Source organism: Gobio gobio (genome assembly GCF_949357685.1).
Source record: "Gobio gobio genome assembly, chromosome: 4".
Lineage (NCBI taxonomy): Eukaryota > Metazoa > Chordata > Actinopteri > Cypriniformes > Gobionidae > Gobio > Gobio gobio.
Window position 1 is genome coordinate 61,533,757 of NC_137100.1, and position 19,194 is coordinate 61,552,950.

General features: G+C 37.2%; 1 protein-coding gene across 2 annotated transcripts in view; it reads right to left on the reverse strand.

The window, feature by feature from the left end:
• Nucleotides 1-19,194, reverse strand: part of unc5ca (unc-5 netrin receptor Ca) — a 244,119-nt gene that overhangs the window by 153,052 nt on the left and 71,873 nt on the right. For both annotated transcript variants that reach the window (XM_079815892.1, XM_079815891.1), the window contains exon 2: nucleotides 10,575-10,808. In XM_079815892.1, the coding sequence (XP_079672018.1) occupies nucleotides 10,575-10,808 (234 nt within the window). The remainder of the gene's footprint in view (nucleotides 1-10,574; nucleotides 10,809-19,194) is intronic.

Here is a 19,194-nt window from a genome sequence, read left to right on the forward strand (position 1 = left end):
ATTCTCACATACATGCTGCATTCTCAGTGCTGCTGCAAACATTAGCATTATTCTACAGATTCACTACCTTCTGAATGGTTTGGGGTCAGTACATTAATTCATAGTTTTACTCAGCAAGGACTCATTAAATTGATCAAAAGTAACATCAAAGACATTTATAATGTTACAAATAAATGCTGTTCTTTTGAACTTTCTATTCATCAAAGAATCCTGAAAAAACATGTATCATGGTTTCCACAGAATATGAAGCAGCACAACAGTTTTCAACATTGATAATAATAATAATAATAATACAAGTTTTTTGAGCAGTAAATCCACATATTAGAATGATTTCTGAAGGATCATGTGACACTGAAGACTGGAGGAATGATGCTGAAAATTCAGCTTTGGTCACAGGAATAAATTACATTTTAAAATATATTCAAATAGCAAACAGTTATTTTAAATTGTAATAACATTTCACAATATTACTGTTTTTACTGTATTTGAACAAATAAATGCCTCAGTGAACAGAATAGACTTCTTTAAAAAAAAAAAAACATTTTACCGACCCCACAATTTTGAATGGTAGAGAAGCTAGCTAATTATTCACTATACCTGGACACAAAGGGATAGTAAATTATTAAAAATCTTCAATTTATGTTTCACTATCATTTAATCATCCTCCTAAATAAACCAATACAGCAACAAATAATGCTAATAAGCAGTGATGGGAATAACAGCGTTACTAACGGAATAATTTTTTTCAGTAACGAGTAATCAAACGAATTCCTGTTTTTCCCATTACAACGCTGTTAGCGTTACTGAGAATAAAATGCGGCGTTACTGTAACTGAGCTCACAGAAGCGGTTTTCATCCGAACAGGCTCTCTGTCAGTCGGACCTGCAACGTTTTTTTTTTGGTCGTTGTGTGTGTGTGTGTGTGCGCGTGCCAGCCTGCGTGCATGCCATGCGTGTTGGGGGGTGGGTGAGGTGGTACACATAACTGATGATGATTGGTGGGTGGGAGACAAGGTTGAGGTTGATGGGTTGAGTTCACACACGCATATGCACAGTCACACACACCAACGACCAGTCCAGGAGGAGTCAGAGCGATGGCTCAAGTCCAACGACTTGAAGTATAAGCGCTACTTTTCCCTCGTTGAGGTGAAAGGTAAGAATGTTTATGTAACGTGCAACTTATGCCCAGGAAGAAAGAGTCTCTCCACGTCGGTGGCAAGTGATTCTAATCTAATGAAGCGCCTCACATCATCACATGCCGCCACAAAATTAGTGGCTAATAACCCAGGTGATAACCTCCACTACCAAATGAGTAGTATAGTACTGATAATATTTACACAGTATTTACACTATAGTAGGCCTAATGATAATATTTACTATAATGTATTGAATTTATAGGTGTCTCTCACATTGTCCCACAGCAACATTACAATAGTGTACATTAATGTACAATGTTTTATAATAATAATTTATTCTATTTAGTGTCCAATTCATTCATTTAACATATTTAATATAGGGGGCATCCAAGTTATTTGACATATTTGAACATTTGAGAAAAAAAAAAGTAACACAGTAGTTACTTTTCCCTGGTAATTAGTTACTTTTATAATGATGTAACTCAGTTACTAACTCAGTTACAATTTGTAAGAAGTAACTAGTAACTATAATTATTTTTTTAAAGTAACATGCCCAACACTGCTAATAAGGCAGCATTAGTGTCCCTTCTGCTGCCATCATCTCTGCAGCACTCATGGTGTTTATATGATGTTACCGCAAGTTAAAGATTCCTTAAAGCTGCTGTCCGTAACTTTTTTTGTGTTCAAGATATACAAAAATTATATCATGAGAATGTGCAACATGAATCCATTTTCCAAACCGTGTTTTTGTCTTACCCTGAATCATTATGGTACACTTATAATAAGTGTTTATATTGGGATTAGGGATGTTAATGATTAATCGATGATTAATCAGGGTCATGCGCGTGCGTGCTGCTCAACCGCGAAACACGAGAAATAATGATGCGAGTGCACCGGAGCTCTGTTTGGGACACATTTTACAGCTAGAGTTACACCTTCACCTTGACTTCAAGTTTGCATGTGAATTCGCAGCCTTTTGCTTTGTGCAAATGTAAGTTGTAATATTGTGTTTATTTTGTGTGGGCCTATCTATAGCTGATTTTTTAATCTCATATAGGATGCTGGTTAAGAATTAATGCAGTAGTGAAGCGTGCCGGTGATCAGCGTCAGCGCATGCAGCTCCAACAGCAATGCACAACTTATAATGACTATGATTGGGACTGTCATGTTACATATCATTATAAAGAGAACACTATTGTAATACATCGTTGTGAATTTACTGGGTCTAGTTGGCGTTTTCAGTGCGTTGTTTCAGGAGGAGGCGCGTCCACACATTCTGAAGAGCACGCATCTGAGGTTGAGTTGGTGACACGTTGTATTACTCAAATTTGATTATTAAATAAGTAATTATCACATCGATTCTTTTTACAATCCTGTAGCCCTTTATTTAGACTAAAAACCCTTCTCATTGATTTAGTGAGGAACATGGCGTTTTGTCAGTGTTTGCACACTCTGTCATGTGGTCGGCCATGCAGTTCTGTTTATTAACCGCTAGAGCGCAAAAAGTTACGGACTGCAGCTTTAAAGGGCACCGATTATGCCCTTTTTTTTTACAAGATGTAAAATTAGATTCTGACGTCCCCAGAGTGTGTTTGTGAAGTTTTAACTCAAAATACCCCACAGATCATGTTTTACACACGCGGTAACCTCCCGCAGTTTCTCTTGAAGCCAATACGGAAGTGACTTAAACTGCAATTCATCCACCAAAAGGGAGCAGAATCTCATTGAGCCCCATGTTAAAATGCCCAACTTTACAGCAAAATAAGCATGTTTACCGTCAGGTACAAATTGTGGTTTTGGTTTATATATCTAATTTTGCTCTTAATGACAACTGTGACAGGGGTGAATTTTTTTATAACTCATTCGTTTACATTATATAAAGCCTTAAAATTCTGTATAATTAAGGGCGTGGCCACTTTGAGTGACAGGTGGATTGCTGTTTGTCTGCTGTCTGTTAGTCATTGCGTCACCTCAGCTCCGCCCACGTCTCGCCTCTTTGCCCATTTTCTGTTATTCATAAGTGACTCACGATGACACGCTGCCAAGATGGCAACGGCCAGCTCGACCCTACGCTTCAAAACTGCTCTTCAGAATCCTATGGGTGACGTCAGAGCCGGCCCAAATCCTTATGGGGCCCTAAGCAGAATTTTATTTTGGGGCCCCTCGGTGCCACCAATATGATTGACTACTGTCAATTCTTGATAATTCGCACACCCAGTATCAATTTTAGTAGTTGTAGCTGTGTTGATTTCATCATGTATGGCTGTAATGGTCTTACCCTTATACGGTTTTTAATTGTACCAGTAGCAAACCCACAGGAGTGGTCAGGTGTTAATATTCAAAGCCTTACTGTACTACAGTTCAGACTGGGATATGTACTTAAAAAAGTAGTCTCTTATGCAGAATATGCTCACTTTTCCCCAGGATTCTTTGATGAAAAGGAGGTTCAAAAGAACAGCATTTCTCTGAAATAGAAAGCTTTCAAAAAATCCTAAAAATATTGTACACAACTGTTTTCACCATTGATAATAATCAGAAATGTTTCTTGAGGATCAAATCCTCATATCATGTGACACTGAAGACTGGAGTAATGATGATAAATTCAGCTTTGATCACAGGAATAAATCACACTTTACTATATTCACATATAAAACAGATGTTTTACATTATAATTATATTTCACAATATTACCGTTTTTACTGTATTTTTGATCAAATAAATGCATCCTTGGTGAGCAGAAGAGACTTCTTTTAAAAACAAGAAATGTTGATTTCTTTCAAACATTAAACAGAGCTTTTATTTTGGCGGAAATAAAATAAAAACATTTGCATTCCATTCAACTGTGTAGAAAGAACCGTTTTATTTTCTAAATAAAAACTTCCAAAATATAGGCTACACAACTTATAATTCCAAGGGGACAATATAGCAGTTTGCAGAAAAACATTTATTGAGAAACTGGAAGCTATGCTGTACTCCTTACAAAACATGCAGCACGTCAGACAAGATATTCACACTAAACCACAGCATTCTCAAATCCATCCATTCATAAAAAGGTTACCGGGCAACTGACGAGTAATGTTACGTTTTAGCGCCGTTTTCTCGCACTTGGACTTTGAACCCTTGCTAACAAGCGAATAGTGTCTGGCCGATGGCGCCGCAAGCTCATGCAATGCTGTCAGAATCAATCCGTGCATATATTAGAAAACTTAACATTTTGCAGTTTATTTAGTAATTGTTTAAGGCCATTTCGCGATTTCAATCGTCATGAAATAACATACAGCAAAAAGTCATTTTATGTGCTCTTGGGGGGCCCTAAGCAGCCGCTTAGTTCGCTTATGCCTTGGGCCGGCTCTGGGTGACGTCACGGACACCGTGTCCATATTTTTTTTACAGTCTATGGTTTACAACATGCTAAAATTGCCACTTTTTGGGGGGCAAGCAAAAATGTTTTGCTTTTGTATGTATCCCTTTAAATGCAAATAAGCTTCAAGAGCTCATGCTCCAGTGTCAGGACAATCTCATCTCACGGAATGAAAATGCCAGAACAGAAACTGTCACTAGCAGTGTTCAGTTCGAACCGGAGTCAGACAATAATGCCTACAGAGCCAGAGAACAAAATGATGCATGGAGATAGAACAGGTATAATTTAGTTAAATTACGGTTATACCTTATATGTCATCTTGCTTTTATCCAGTATGTTTTATGAAGGTTATTGTACTTTATACAAAAGATGAAGCATCTGTTTTACCCCACAAAAACAATGTACGAGCTGAATAAAACAGTGCGCATTAAAGTCTTATACATAAACTCTCTCTCTCTCTCTCTCCCTTGCATTATCATCAGCACACACAGCGAATTACACAAACACACTCCTTACAACTAACAGTAAACAAATATGAACAGACCTTTTCAGGGGGTGCTTAATAAACTGGTCAACTTTATTACAGTTCATCAGAGTTGTTTTACGAATATAAAGTGCGTGCTCTCCCTTTCATTACTGCCGTGACCAGTATCGCTCCGGAGACTGTGAGCCGGATCACGAAAAGTTGGTACTGGTCCATCCTTGAGCTTTAACTTTTTTAGCAAAGCCTGCCTGGTATAGCCCCACGTTCACAAAGCAGTCTGGAGTGAAAGGATTTGCGCAGACATAAACTAACCAAAACCTGCTCCGGCGTCGATACAGTAGCGGACTGTGTACAGCTCACTCAGGGCGGCTCTATGCTGAAACCGCAGTGTCCGTCAACAGTCGTGGGAGGGGCCTGTGCAGAGTGACGACACTTTGCCCAAATCTGCAAACAGCTCATTCTGAGACACTGCTTATGATTTATGGGGATTAAAAAAATAAAACACTGGGTGTTATCATTATAGGGTGGTTGTGTACAACCACTGCAAACACACATTTATGTTCAAACACCATGTAAAAGTGAATTTTGCATAATAGGTGCCCTTTAAAACATTTGAAAGTGGGAAGAAAATTGCTTCTACCTTTACCTTTCAACTATGAATTGTAGCATATTAGCTTTTGAATATCACCAAAAGTGGACTTGGATCACAGACTGTTCCTGCCTTTTACTTTGTATTCTGTTCAAACAGTGTGCGAAAAGACATTTATGCATTTGGCAAATGCTTTTATCTAAAATGACTTACATCGCATTGAAGGTTTACAGTGCCCTCCACTAATATTGGCACCCTTGGTAAATATGAACAGAGGCGGCTGTAAAAATAAATCTGCTTTGTTTATTCTTTTGATCTTTCATTCAAAAATCTTTCACAAAATTCTATCATAGAAATAAAACAATTGACCTATCGGTAAGCCCCGCCCCCCTTAGTTACTGTTGCTAACTCGGACAAACAAACAGAGTTGCTATATCTTACAATGACAGCTGTCGGTGTGAAAACCTTATCCTAAGATATTTTTGGACACAGAATGTTGCGTTTATCCCGTCCGAATGATGGCCAAACTTTACTGATGGTTTATCAAGTTTATTATGTCCTTTTTCACTCCAAAAAATCATCGTAAGAGCTGAACAAACAAAGCAGAAGAAGTGCGCACTAACATCTCATTCACAAACTAGCTCTCTCCGTTGCATTACCATTAACACACACAGCAAATTACACAAAAACACTCAAACAACTAACAGTAAACAAACATATACACAGACCGTATGCCTTTTCGAGGGTGCAGTTTAATAACTGGTAAACTTTGTATCTGCAAAACAACTCCGATAAACTGTGTGCGAGCTCTCCCTTTCACTACGTTACCCGTAGACTATAATACCCATCAAAATAGAGTCCTCCTTAGTAGGACAGATAATGTAGACCTTAAACATATCTAAAATTAAATTAATTAACATATAACCAGTTTAATATGGAGAGGCACTGTTTTTGACCTACAGTGTTACATGACGTGAGAACAGTTAGTTATTTCGGTTTGTATGTTAGCAGGGACTTTAATCGTAACTTAATGAGAGAATGACAAACAGAAAATCCTCTCAGGATCCCTGGAATCAGTGTTACAGTACCTCAGGCACGACATTTTAGCATTTTTGTAGCATAAACACCATCAAATCGATGAGAGCTTCGGATTTTCCAATGTTTCTCTATGGCGCTGAAACCTAAAGATGTCCGAGTTCCGGTCCCAGCGCAACTGATACTCAACTGCTATTGGCTCATCTGCGTTCGAGGGGAGGGGCTTACCGATAGGTCAATTGAAAGTGGGGGGAAATTATGAAATAAACGTTTTTCTCTAGTTCATGTTGGCCACAATTATTGAAACATCCTTTTCCATCCTTTTCTGTGACTTATTCTATAATGCCTGATGAGTTTTGAGAACACCTGACAAGAGATCAGAGACCTTTCCTCCATACAGAATCTCTCCAGATCCTTCTGATTCCCAGATCTTCTCTTCAACTCACTAATTTTCTATAGGGCTTAGGTCAGGGGACTGGGACGGCCATGGCAGAAGCTTCATTTTTGTGCTCAGTGACACATTTTTGTTTTGATTTTTATGTTTGTTTTGGATCGTTGTCCTAATGGAAGATCCAACCAAGGGTCGTCAGGTTTTGATTTTTTATCTGTTGTATATATATATATATATCCTAATTTCATTTATAATCAACAAGTGCAACAAGAAGAGATCTATGGAGACGTGCATCTGATTAACTGACAATGTGTGGAAATTTACTATGATTATCAATTTTCTCTTTGCCAATCAGAATCATTCAACCTGCAGTAATGACGTAGCTAGACCTTGAAAAGAGTAAAACTGTTGAGAAATTGTATGTACGAAACGAGGTAGAGGGAGAGCGCGGCCTACAAACTCCTTGTGAAACTTGAAGCTGGCTTCTGCTGATGAAACTGCAAACTAATCTTCAGTAAATATTTTTTCAATTAATTGCACTCCTGACTCTTGGTCTTCATTCTTCACAACTGGTCTTGGGTCCTAAACTGTTGTCCCCTAACACTAGAATCCATGATTCCATGTATCTGAAGATGTGTAGGACCTCCAGAAAAAAACAAACACACAACCCACAACATTAAAGATTTTATCCTTGTTTGCTCAAAACTCGTCTGGTGGGTTTGCTGCCAAAAAGCTATTTTTTTTAGTGTCATCTGACCACAGAACCCTTTTGAATTTCCAGTCGTGTCAAGAAGATTTTTCTGGAAACCCTCCCAAACAACATGTGGTGATTTAGGTGTTGTTTGATTTTTTTTTTTTTTTTTGGCTTTCTGACCTTAAGACTCAACTAATCTCTGCAATTCTCCATTTGTGATCCTTGAAGAGTCTTTGTCCATTCAAACTCTCCTCCTCGCATGCCATTAAAACGATATAGACACACGTCCTCTTCCAGGCAGATTTGTTAGTTGATTGGAACTTATTAATTATTGCCCTGATTGTGGAAATGGGGATTTTCAATGCTCTTACATCTCTTTCTATTTTGTGGAGCTCAACAATCTTTTGCTTCACATCAGAACTATATTCAGTGGTTTTACTCGTTGTGATGAATGATTAAGGGAATTTGGTCTTTGTGTTTCCTCATATTTACACTCCTGTGGAACAGGACGTCATGGCTGGACAGTTTTATGTTCCTATAGTCACCCTGGTGTGCTAAAAAAACGTAAACATGAATGGGAATATACTTCAGAGATATTTTGCTCATAACATTTTCTAGGGGTGCCAATAATAAGTAAGTATCATCAGTTCATGCATTCCCTGGGAATTGAACCCATGCTGTTTCTAGTGTCACGTGACACTGTTTTAGTCACTGGACTGTGACAAAAAAGACACCAGACACTGTCATAATATATTCTGACTACTTTTTAGATTATTGACAAAAAAAGCTGGGGAATCCCTGCATTGCATGTGAATATGAAATGATGTGAATTTGCACATTTTAATGTGTTTGAAAGACAGAAGTCTTCCAGAGACAGCAATACATGGTTAAATGACTCACTGATTGATAATTCAAATAATAATTAATGTATTAATCAGGGGTTGATTAGATGTGCAATGTTGAGAAAATGCTGCTTGTGAAATGATTTATGTAAATCCAGTGATCAAATGCTGTGTGTGCAATTCCACAAACCTGGAAGACCTTCTGAACGTATATAAGCAGTAGAATTTCATAGAAAGGAAAATTTAAGATATAGAAAAATAGTAGAATCAATGCATTTTGAATAATATACTGTCATCACGTAATCAATAGAAAAGTAACTGCACTCCAAAAAAACTTTCACTGTTGTTAGTTGCACTCAAATCATTCTTGTTCACGTTACTTAATGTAACTAAATGAACTTAAATTTACTGAGTTGTTCCTACTAAAAATGAGTATTATCAGCTTTACTTAATAAGTGTTTGTTCGGTCAACTTAACATTGCTGAGTGAAACGAACAAACTGGGCAGTGGATCTGTAATTCCCAGCACGCTTTGCAAGGGACTGCATTAGGAGAGTAAATTTAGGGATTAAAGTGTTATTTTATGTGTTTTTCTGTAAAGGGAAAGATGTTGTTAGTTTACGTAAGTGTTTAATGTTCAGTTATGTTGGACATTTAGAGGAGTTTCTGTAATTTTGTGGTTAACATTATGCAGAAGAGTGGTGTGTTTTGGCTGTGGGCACTCAACACATTTATTGGAAGGACTTCCTGACCTCAATTAAGTTATTTTTGCATTTTGTTTCTAAAAATATGCTTGTTGTTATTTGATAGTTTTCCACTTACACTTGTAGAGCAAGTAGTTAATTTAATAAGGTAAATTAAATCGATAAATGTGTTCACCTAACATCATAAACTTTTATAAATTTAACATAACATTATTAAGTAAACTGCATATATAAATATTATGTAACAGTGACAAATTCAAATGGTTAGTATTTACTTAAAGAAATTGTGTCAGCTTTACTTGGCTTTCTTTTGTTCAAGTAACTAAATTGTTATTTGTAAAAATTACTCAATGTTGTCGCGTGGAACCACTTGACGCTGCTTTTTTGAGTAATATAATCTAATTAGTACGTAATTTTTGGAATCTAATTCCGCAATCCAGATTACATGTAATCAGTTACTACCCAGCACTGAGAGTGAATATCTTATTATGTATCGAATTAATTTACATGCAATATTGTTTCTTTTACATCTTCTGTTTAAAAGACAATTCATATTCCATAAGTTACAGCCACTGTTGTAAGAGAACAACATTTGAACTGAATAATGTGAAGTCAAGTCACCGTTATTTCGAAAGCACTTTAATACAGATCGCAGCGTCACAGAGATGAACAGGAAAATAATGATCAATGATGCAAACAGAATTCAATAACTTTGCAACATTGACACTGTTATTGAACTGAATTGAACGAACAGTAAACTATACTGAACTGAATAATGACACTTTTGTCTTCTGTAGAGCCACTTTATACTGTAGATGAATTGAATTGGTTTCATACTTGATGACTTCTGCAACATTAAATCTGTTATTGAACTGATCAACATTTAACTAAATTGAGCTGAATAATACAACTATTGTCTTCTATTGAGCTGCTTTACAGCTGATTTCTTTCATAATTGATGAATTTTGCAACATTAACACCTATTTTCCTGTTTATCACCATGAAGCTGCTTTAAAACAATCTGTTTATTTGACATTCAATGACGGTCAATCATCTAGGTTGTGACTCTGGCCATAGTTTTTGGTGACTAGACTTAATCTCAGTGTCCACAGCAGTCATATAAAAGAAGCCTTCATAGAGAGCTCTGATAACATAACATAAATAATACACAAACCCGTATGTGTCAGGGAGGGGGTTATCTATCTCTCTAGCAGCACCTTTAGCAATGGAAACCATGAATAAACCAGAGCTATCACGTTTTTATTGCACCTCAGAAAAGGCCATAATGTTTCCGACCCATAAACGAGAGTGATGGTAAATGAAGTGTGTGTGTGACTGACCCGACGTCTCGTCCACCCGCTCCTCTATGGTGTGCTCTCTCTGATGGACCCACTCGCCGTTGCATTTGAAGTAGATCTGTGCGGCGGGCGTGGCCATGCAGAAGAGATTGACAGCCTTGTTCTTGACGATGTAAGCGTCCTCCGGCTCCAGCAGGAAGTGAGGGAGAGGCTCAGGCGGGTCGCTAGGGAAGGTCTCTGGCAGCTCACCCAACCCCAACAGGAAGTCATCGTCACCTGGGGGAAAAAACACAGACAAGGTGAACCTTAAAGTCTTTTCTTCCCTATTGTGATGTACATCCATGTGAGAAGGTTTCTCGAACAAGAAAAAAATGAGGGCCCCGATTTTGTCAATGGGGAATTGATTGAATGGTTGTGGTTTGCTATTGGTGGATCTCATGGGTTGCCCCGCCCTCACGTCAGGAAACACGCCATCAGAGAAGACAATAGATGAGTTGCAAGAGGGAGAGGAAGTTATTTTGATTAAATATTACGAGCGCACATGAATTAAAAAAATAATGATGTGCACAGATAAATCATTTATGATAAATACTGCAATATTGATCAAAAGATATTACAAAAGATTTCTATTTCAAATAACTGTTGTTCTGGTAAACATTCTATTCATCAAACAATCCTTTAAAAAAATGTAGCACGCTCTCCACAAAATATGAAGCAGCACACTTGATAATAATCAGAAATCATCAGATTAGAATGATTTCTGAAGGATCATGTGACACTGAAGACTGGAGTCATGATGCAGAAAATTCAGCTTTGAATCACAGGAATAAATTACATTTTAAACTATATTCAACTAGAATACAGTTATTTTAAATTGTAATAATATTTCACAATATTACAGTTTTTACTGTATTTTTGACCAAATAAAAGCAGCCTTGGTGAGCCTTCTTTCAAAAACATAAAAAGGAAATACTTTCCGACCCCACACTTTTGTATGGGTATATATAACCAAGCACTGTATGCATTGAGTATACACTAGTTTTAGAATCAATAACACATCTCTCAATATCACAGAATAAACTTCTGCAACAGAAACTCCCATTACGCCAATTTATTCACAAATGTCAGTTTCCTCAGAGCCTCGTATAATTCCCGTCTGCCGAGCGTGTTCGGGGTCCGGACAGGCTTCACACACTGAATCTGGTGCTGGACTGTTTTTGGCTCTCATTATGAAACAGAATCTCACGGTTGTCTTGAACTGATCCCTGGTTAATGGAGTAACTGCTGGTTATTTTTAGCCTCCAAGTTCAAATAAACATGACATTCTGAGATCTCTCTATCATTCGTCCTCTTTGCTCTGAGGGAAGGAACAAATGGATAAATAAACGGACAAACAATTAAACATGCCTATGAACTAATGAACATAGATGAACGGATGAATGAACAAATGAGTGAACATTCATAATTAGCATATGAATGGACAAACTATTGAATAAGCAAGCACATGAATGTGACTAACAAGCGAACAAATCTATTAACAAAATAATGAATTAATTAATGAACAACTGGATGAATTAAGGCAAGAATGAATACATGAATAGATGAATAAACAGATAAATTAACAAACAAACAAGATTGGATGAATCAACAAAAATCAATGAACACTAACACTTGAATTAATCAACAAACTAATGAATGAAAGAACAGACGAATAAACTAAGGAATGAACAAATGATCATGACTGAATAAATGAAGGAACAGACAAAAGAACAAACATGTCATGAATAAAACAAATAATTTATGAATTTATGACCAAATCAATAAACAAGAATGGATGAATGAACTAATCAATGAACAAAACTTAATGAACACGAATTAAGAAATGAACAGATGAACAAATAAATGAACAAACTAATGAATGTATGAACAAATGATCTAACGAATGAATGGACAGAAATAAATGAACAAGAATGAATCAGTCAGCAAGCTAATGAATTAAAGGACACAGAAATAGAAAAGTGAACAGAACAGCAAATAAACGACTGAATGAACAAATGACAAACATGATTTAAAGAAGAATTAAACAAGTGAACGAACTAATTAATGAACATGTGAATGAACAAAAATCAATGAATGTAAGAACATACAAATGAAGAGAATAAATGAACAAACTAATGAAAGAATCAACACAAATCAATTTGCATGTAAATGAATGGATGAATCAATCTACAAGCTAATGAATCAAAGAACAGACAAGTGAATAGAACATGAATGAACTAATGAACATGACTGAATAAATGAAGGACGAGACAAAAGAACCATCATGAATTAAAGTAATGCATGAACAAATGGTGGAATAAATGAAACAAACTAATAAAATAATGAACAAAAATCTACGGACATATGAACGAATGGATGAATCAACACACTAATGAATCAAAGAACACAGACAAGTGAACAGAACAACACTAATGAATGAACAAACAAACACGACTGAACAAATGAAGGAACAGACCAAAGAACAAGCTTATGAGTTAAAATAATGAATGAACAAATGAATATATGATCAAATAAATGAACAAATGGTGGAATAAATAGTAATAAACTAATGAATCAACATGAGTGAATGAATGAATCAACACACACCAATGAATCAAAGAACAAAGACAAGACTGAATTAATGAACAGATAAAAGAATGAACATAAGATCTAACAAAGTAATGAATGAATAAATGAACAAACAAATGATTGAATTGATGTACATATGAGTTTTTTGTAAAATATAGGCCTAAATCACTTCAATCAGTTCATGTCTATAGCACAATTTCACTTAGAGCACAAATGCAGAAATTTCCAACAGCACAGGCACACATGTGCACATAATGGATGGATCGTAACCCAGGACATATCGATCCCTGGAGTCATCAATACATATACCGGATACTACCATTACACTAACACACACACACACACAGAAGACATCACACAAGTGTCGGATTATTATAGAATGGCTCCATTAGATGCCCACTGACCCGTCCGATGGCTCGCAGTCCAGCTCATAACTCTTATCTGACTGTCACACACACACACACACAGTTCGTTTCACCCCAAATTAACACTCTGTAGGGTACATTACCTTCCATTAACGGGTCACGGCACAGCCATGGTCTAATGACGGGTCTGTTTTGTTCGGGTCTGTGTTGTGTTTGCAAATGTTATCATGATACAAATGAACTGCTGAGATGATTCATTTATTCAAATCCCTGATTAATCTTATACGCACAAACAGGATCTGTGCCCTTGTGTTATTTACTCTATAAAAACACACAAACAAAACTGATACTCTTCAAACAAAAGGCCTTATATACACCTAAAGTAGGGGTGGGAATCTTTAGGCACGATTCTGGGAATCATGATCAGATTCTAAAACGATTCTTGATTATTTATTTTTCTTATTATTTAATGAGTTTACCGACTTTTTTGTGTGAGGTTATGTGATGAATTTTAATAAATTACTTAAATAAAATTAATTATATCATTATACATAATTTTTGAATTATTATATATTTTAAAATATTATTTTATAATATACACTATATTGCCAAAAGTATTGGGACACCCCTCCAAATCATTGAATTCATGTGTTCCAAACACTTCCATGGCCACAGGTGTATAAAATCAAGCACTAGGCATGCAGGCGCTTATATAAGTGTTATAACAAAGTGGAAGCAATTGGGAACAACATCAACTCAGCCACGTGGGGTCAGCACATGCTGAGGGTCACAGTGTGCAGAAGTCACCAACTTTCTGCAGAGTCAATAGCTACAGACCTCCAAACTTTGTGTGGCCTTCCGATTAGCTCAATAACAGTGTGTAGAGCTTCATGGAATGGGTTTCCATGGCCGAGCAGCTCTGGATCTGCCATAACCAATTGCTAACGTTTGGTCGTGGCGTATGTCATGCGCCGTTTCTCACATGGAAGTCCGTAAAAACAACTGCAGATTGTGAACGCCACCTCAGTGATAAAACCTAAAACTTGTGCATTCAGATGGTGATTTATTTACAGTGGAGGGGAGAGTTTTGTCATCGGGAACGCGCTGCTCACGTGGTCCGTAACATGATTGTATGCTATAAATAAAATGTCATATGCTTAGTATAATAAGAATAAATGCTGCCGTAAATAACAGCCCAATTCAAATGTTTACATGCTTTTGTTCTTTTTCTTTTTTGAGCGGTGATGAAATATATTGCTCTTGTAAATACTTGCCAGCATTTAAAGAAATACAAGTCTAGAAATGCATCCAAATTACAGCAAGCGCAACCGCACGGTGCTCTGCAGTGGTCAAAAAGGATATAAACAGTGAATTTTGAAGTGATTTGTTCTTGAAAACTCAGAGATGTGGATTCGGACAGCAATTAAATTACCACACGACCTTGGTGTTTGTCTAAAACAGTAGATAATTCGGCTGGGGATTTTTACGCGGGTGGTGGGAGACGGACGGCAATGAAATCACTGACTAGCCCCTGTAAATGATGACAATACCTTCCGATCCCACGAGAAACAATTACCGTCTGAATAGGGCTTCAGACAACTCCTTCACCACTAACGGAGCGAGCTGGAAAAACAAACCCTGTGGGGAGGAGGGTCACAACATCATGGCCACCAACAAACCTCAGCAAAGATTGTTCTTGCTCCGGCTTTAACTTCCTCTTTGTATTATTCAACAAATAATTTTATACTGTCATGATCTCGGCCTGTGTTCTCCTGTCTTGTTAAATTGACTCGACTTGTTTTCATTGTTCCTGTGTTCTGTCTTCCTGTGTTTAGTTCCTGTTTCCTTTCTTTTCATTGCCTACCTTGTTAGTTGTTATATAGTTACCCTGATTTGTTACCATAGTTACTTAATATCTTTCACCTGTCCCTGGTTAGCCCTGTGTATTTATACCCCTGTGTTTCAGTTTGGTTTTGCCTGTCGAAAGCGCCTGTACTCAGTCACTGAGCACCGCAAACAAACAGCAGCCGCCTTACAGTTCCTCCTGAACCAAAATCCTGTCATAACCATAATTACAAGATGGCAACCCGTGGCGTTCACGTCCTCAGACTCAGATTTATGCGTTTCTATGCGTAACACTATCAATGGCAAAATAAATCTGCAGCAGTCAGGTGGTACAAGCCAGTGCTCTTTGTTTTCATTCATTATTATGCTTTTAGACATGAGTTAACTTAACGCCGTCTCTCGTGACGCTTTGCAGACTCTGCTCTGGCTGTGTACATCATGTGTTTTGGAGGAGACGTGGCTTTGGGGACGCTCTGAAGGGACGGTGGGATCTTATGCTTTCAAAGCTAGCTTGCTATTGCTAGCCTCTCTGAAATTGCCTACCCTACCTTTAAGTCTCCAGAGAAGGGAAGCGAGGGATTTTTCTCAGGATTATTGCAGTTTGGTTATTACTGATGACATCACAGACACGGAAGGTCTAATTGGCTGCATTTACACTAGTGCACAAAAATATCAGATGTTTAGTCCTGTCCTGAAGATATAACGGACTGTATTTACATTCATTTGGCATCAAAGCATTCGGATAAGCAAGTGCATTTAACCGCTTACATGCACAGCCATATACCTTCAGAGCGAACTCACGCAAAGCAGACATCCGATGAGTTTTGTGTATCAAATGTATACTTCCAAACAACATAAATCGTGCCTTTGTGGAGCATTTTTATGGGGAAAAAGCTGAAACACCAGCAGGTGAAACCGCTCATTGTCAAGCAAAACATGTTTCTTACAGCGCAGATTCACTGATTCGTTTTCTGAATCAATTCAGAATTGTTGAAGAGAGAATCGCGATGCATCAGAGAATCAAATTTATTCTCCCGACCTTAACGTAAAGCATGTAAAGCATGTAAAGGTCAAATGAATGAAAGACAACGCAAATAAACAAATTAACAAATAAACTGACGAATGAACAATTGAACATGAACCAATTAATCAACAGACAAAAGAACCATCATGAATGAATAAATGAACACATGAACAAACTAATGAAAGAATGAACAAATTAAAAATAAGTGAACATATGAATGAATGGATGATGAATCAATCAACAAACTTATGAATCAAAGAACACAAAAATAGACAAATGAATGATTAATGAACAAATGAGCTTGACTGAATAAATGAAGAACAAATGTGAATCAAAAATGAGAATCAAATAAATGAATGACAGAATAAACAAAAATCAAGGAAAATATGAATGGATGACAGATTACAAAACAAATGACTGATCTATTACAGTTTTTCTCAGTCGCTTTGGTACATTTCCCAGATCAGAATTCAAATTCTCAAAACTACCTGTTCAATCTTCACATCATTGTGTCACTTGTGCACATCAAAAAAGCAGTTTCTCATTTCTTTGAACAAGTTGCAAATGCTTTGGTACATCCATGCAAATGATTATGTACAATTTTCTGCTGTTTCCTACATTATCAGTTGCTTATGTCATGTTGATCAAAATGTATTATAATGGGTCTCTGTTGAATAGTCTCACCCCCCACAACATTAAGGCATTAGTTCATAGCATAAGTCTTTACATGCAAAATGGTTGAACAAGTTGTCATAATATGTCAAGCATATTTTTATACATTTCCGTTAGACGTTCATATTTCTATTCTACTTTCTTTTGTTTTTCAGTTTTTTTTCCTTTGTGCTATGCAGTGCTGTCTTTTTCTCTCTGTATCGCAATGACATGGTCTGTCAACAAATTACAGAACAAACAGTAAAAGCGTAAATGTGAATCTTGTCCAGTCTCTTACAATCAAACTCACACATACACTAAGGTGTAACCAACAATTTACAATAATTTTCATCAAAACTTTAGCCATAGTCAGAACATCCCTCCAGAGTACACTGTTATATTGACAACATGACTAAGCAATTTGACTGTCTTATCCGTACACAATGACACAAGGACTTGTCATTCTGATGGCACTGACATGTTCATTGACACAGATATTTACTTTTGAGAGATGAACTAAGGATTTTGAGCAAGAGACTGGCTTTTGCAGGTAATCCATGGTGTTTTGCTATTTGTACGAATTGTTTTGAGAAATGCACTTACTGTTTTGCAAATGTCGAGGATGATTCGAGAAATGTACCAAAGCGACTGAGAAAAACTGTAAAATAATGAACGAATGAAAAATAAGTGAACATATGAATGAATGGATTATGAATCAATCAACAAACTTATGAATCAAAGAGCACAGACAAATGAACAGAACCACAAATAAACGAATGAATCAACAACAAATGAAGGAACACAAAAGAACGAACATACTGTACCGTATGAACTAACAAAGTAACGAATGAATAAATGAACATCTGAACAAACAATGAAAGAATAAAGACAAACAAATGTCTGAATTGATGGACGGATGAGTTGTTTTGTAGATAAAATCCCTCTTGTTCATGTAAACAGCACAATTTCACATCCAGCTCAAATGCAGAGAGCGCATGCTGTAAAGGTCAGATGCAGGATGGAAAATCGTCATGGAAAACTGAATTATGGAATAAGAAACCTTGACTAACATTATAAGGAGGGGGGGGGGGGGGGGGGAATGCTCCAAAAGTGCAGAATGCGTCCTTTGAAGGCTTTCTCTCTCTCTCTCTGGCTGTTCTCCAGTCCTCTTCTATCGTCTCACCTCTCAGGTGCCAAAGGGTCCAGTGTTGGTTCAGATGATTAACTCTCTTAATAATGGGGCTTAAAGACCAAGCTGGGACCTTTCCAACACGATGAGTGAGAGCGAGAGAGGTCACGTTTATCAGCTTAACCTTCCGGAGCTTGTGAGTGTATTATTGATGAACAGTGAACGGTCCAGTACTGCAGGAATATTCCAGGTTAAACACAACTTAACCTCTATCGATGGCATCTGTGGCACGCCGTCAGTCACTACAGAAAATAATCTCTGAGTTTGTAAAAATGAACAGAGACGGTGTTTACAGTGTGTGAATTCATAATGGGAGTCTATGGGGCAATGAACCCGCTGCGTAAGTTTGAAACTCTCAATCGCACATGGTTGCCTTAGTTTTTTTTCCCAATACAGTATCAACAGCTGCTTCATTAATTGGACTATTATTATTATTAATATTAATATAAATATATTAACATAATATAAATAATAATAATATGAGTGAAATGCTGCGTTCACACCGAACGCTAATTTAGCGTCTGGAGCGAGTGATGTCAATGTAAAGACACGTTGAAGCACATCTGGAGGTCCAGCGGCGCGATAGACGTGTTTAGCGTGATGTGATGGACACGATTTCCTCGAAATTTGCCTTTCGAAAGAGGCAAATTAAATGTCTTGCGTGAGTGATTTTATTTGGTGCTTTTTGTGCATTCATGCGTTTGAAGCGAATTCGCGTCTGAAGCCCAAGTTGAAAAATCGGAACTTTGGCGTCTGTTCGCGCCACGTTAACCAATCAGGAGCCTGCTTGCTGCTGTCATGAGGTGAAGTGATGTGATAAACGGGGGCATTTAGTTTCAAACGTGCTCTTTATACGCGTGTGCAATTCAAGCGTCCAACTACACGCGATAGAAACGAATATGGCGCTTAATTCACGTTCGGTGTGAACACAGCATTAGATTATTAAATAAATAAAAAATA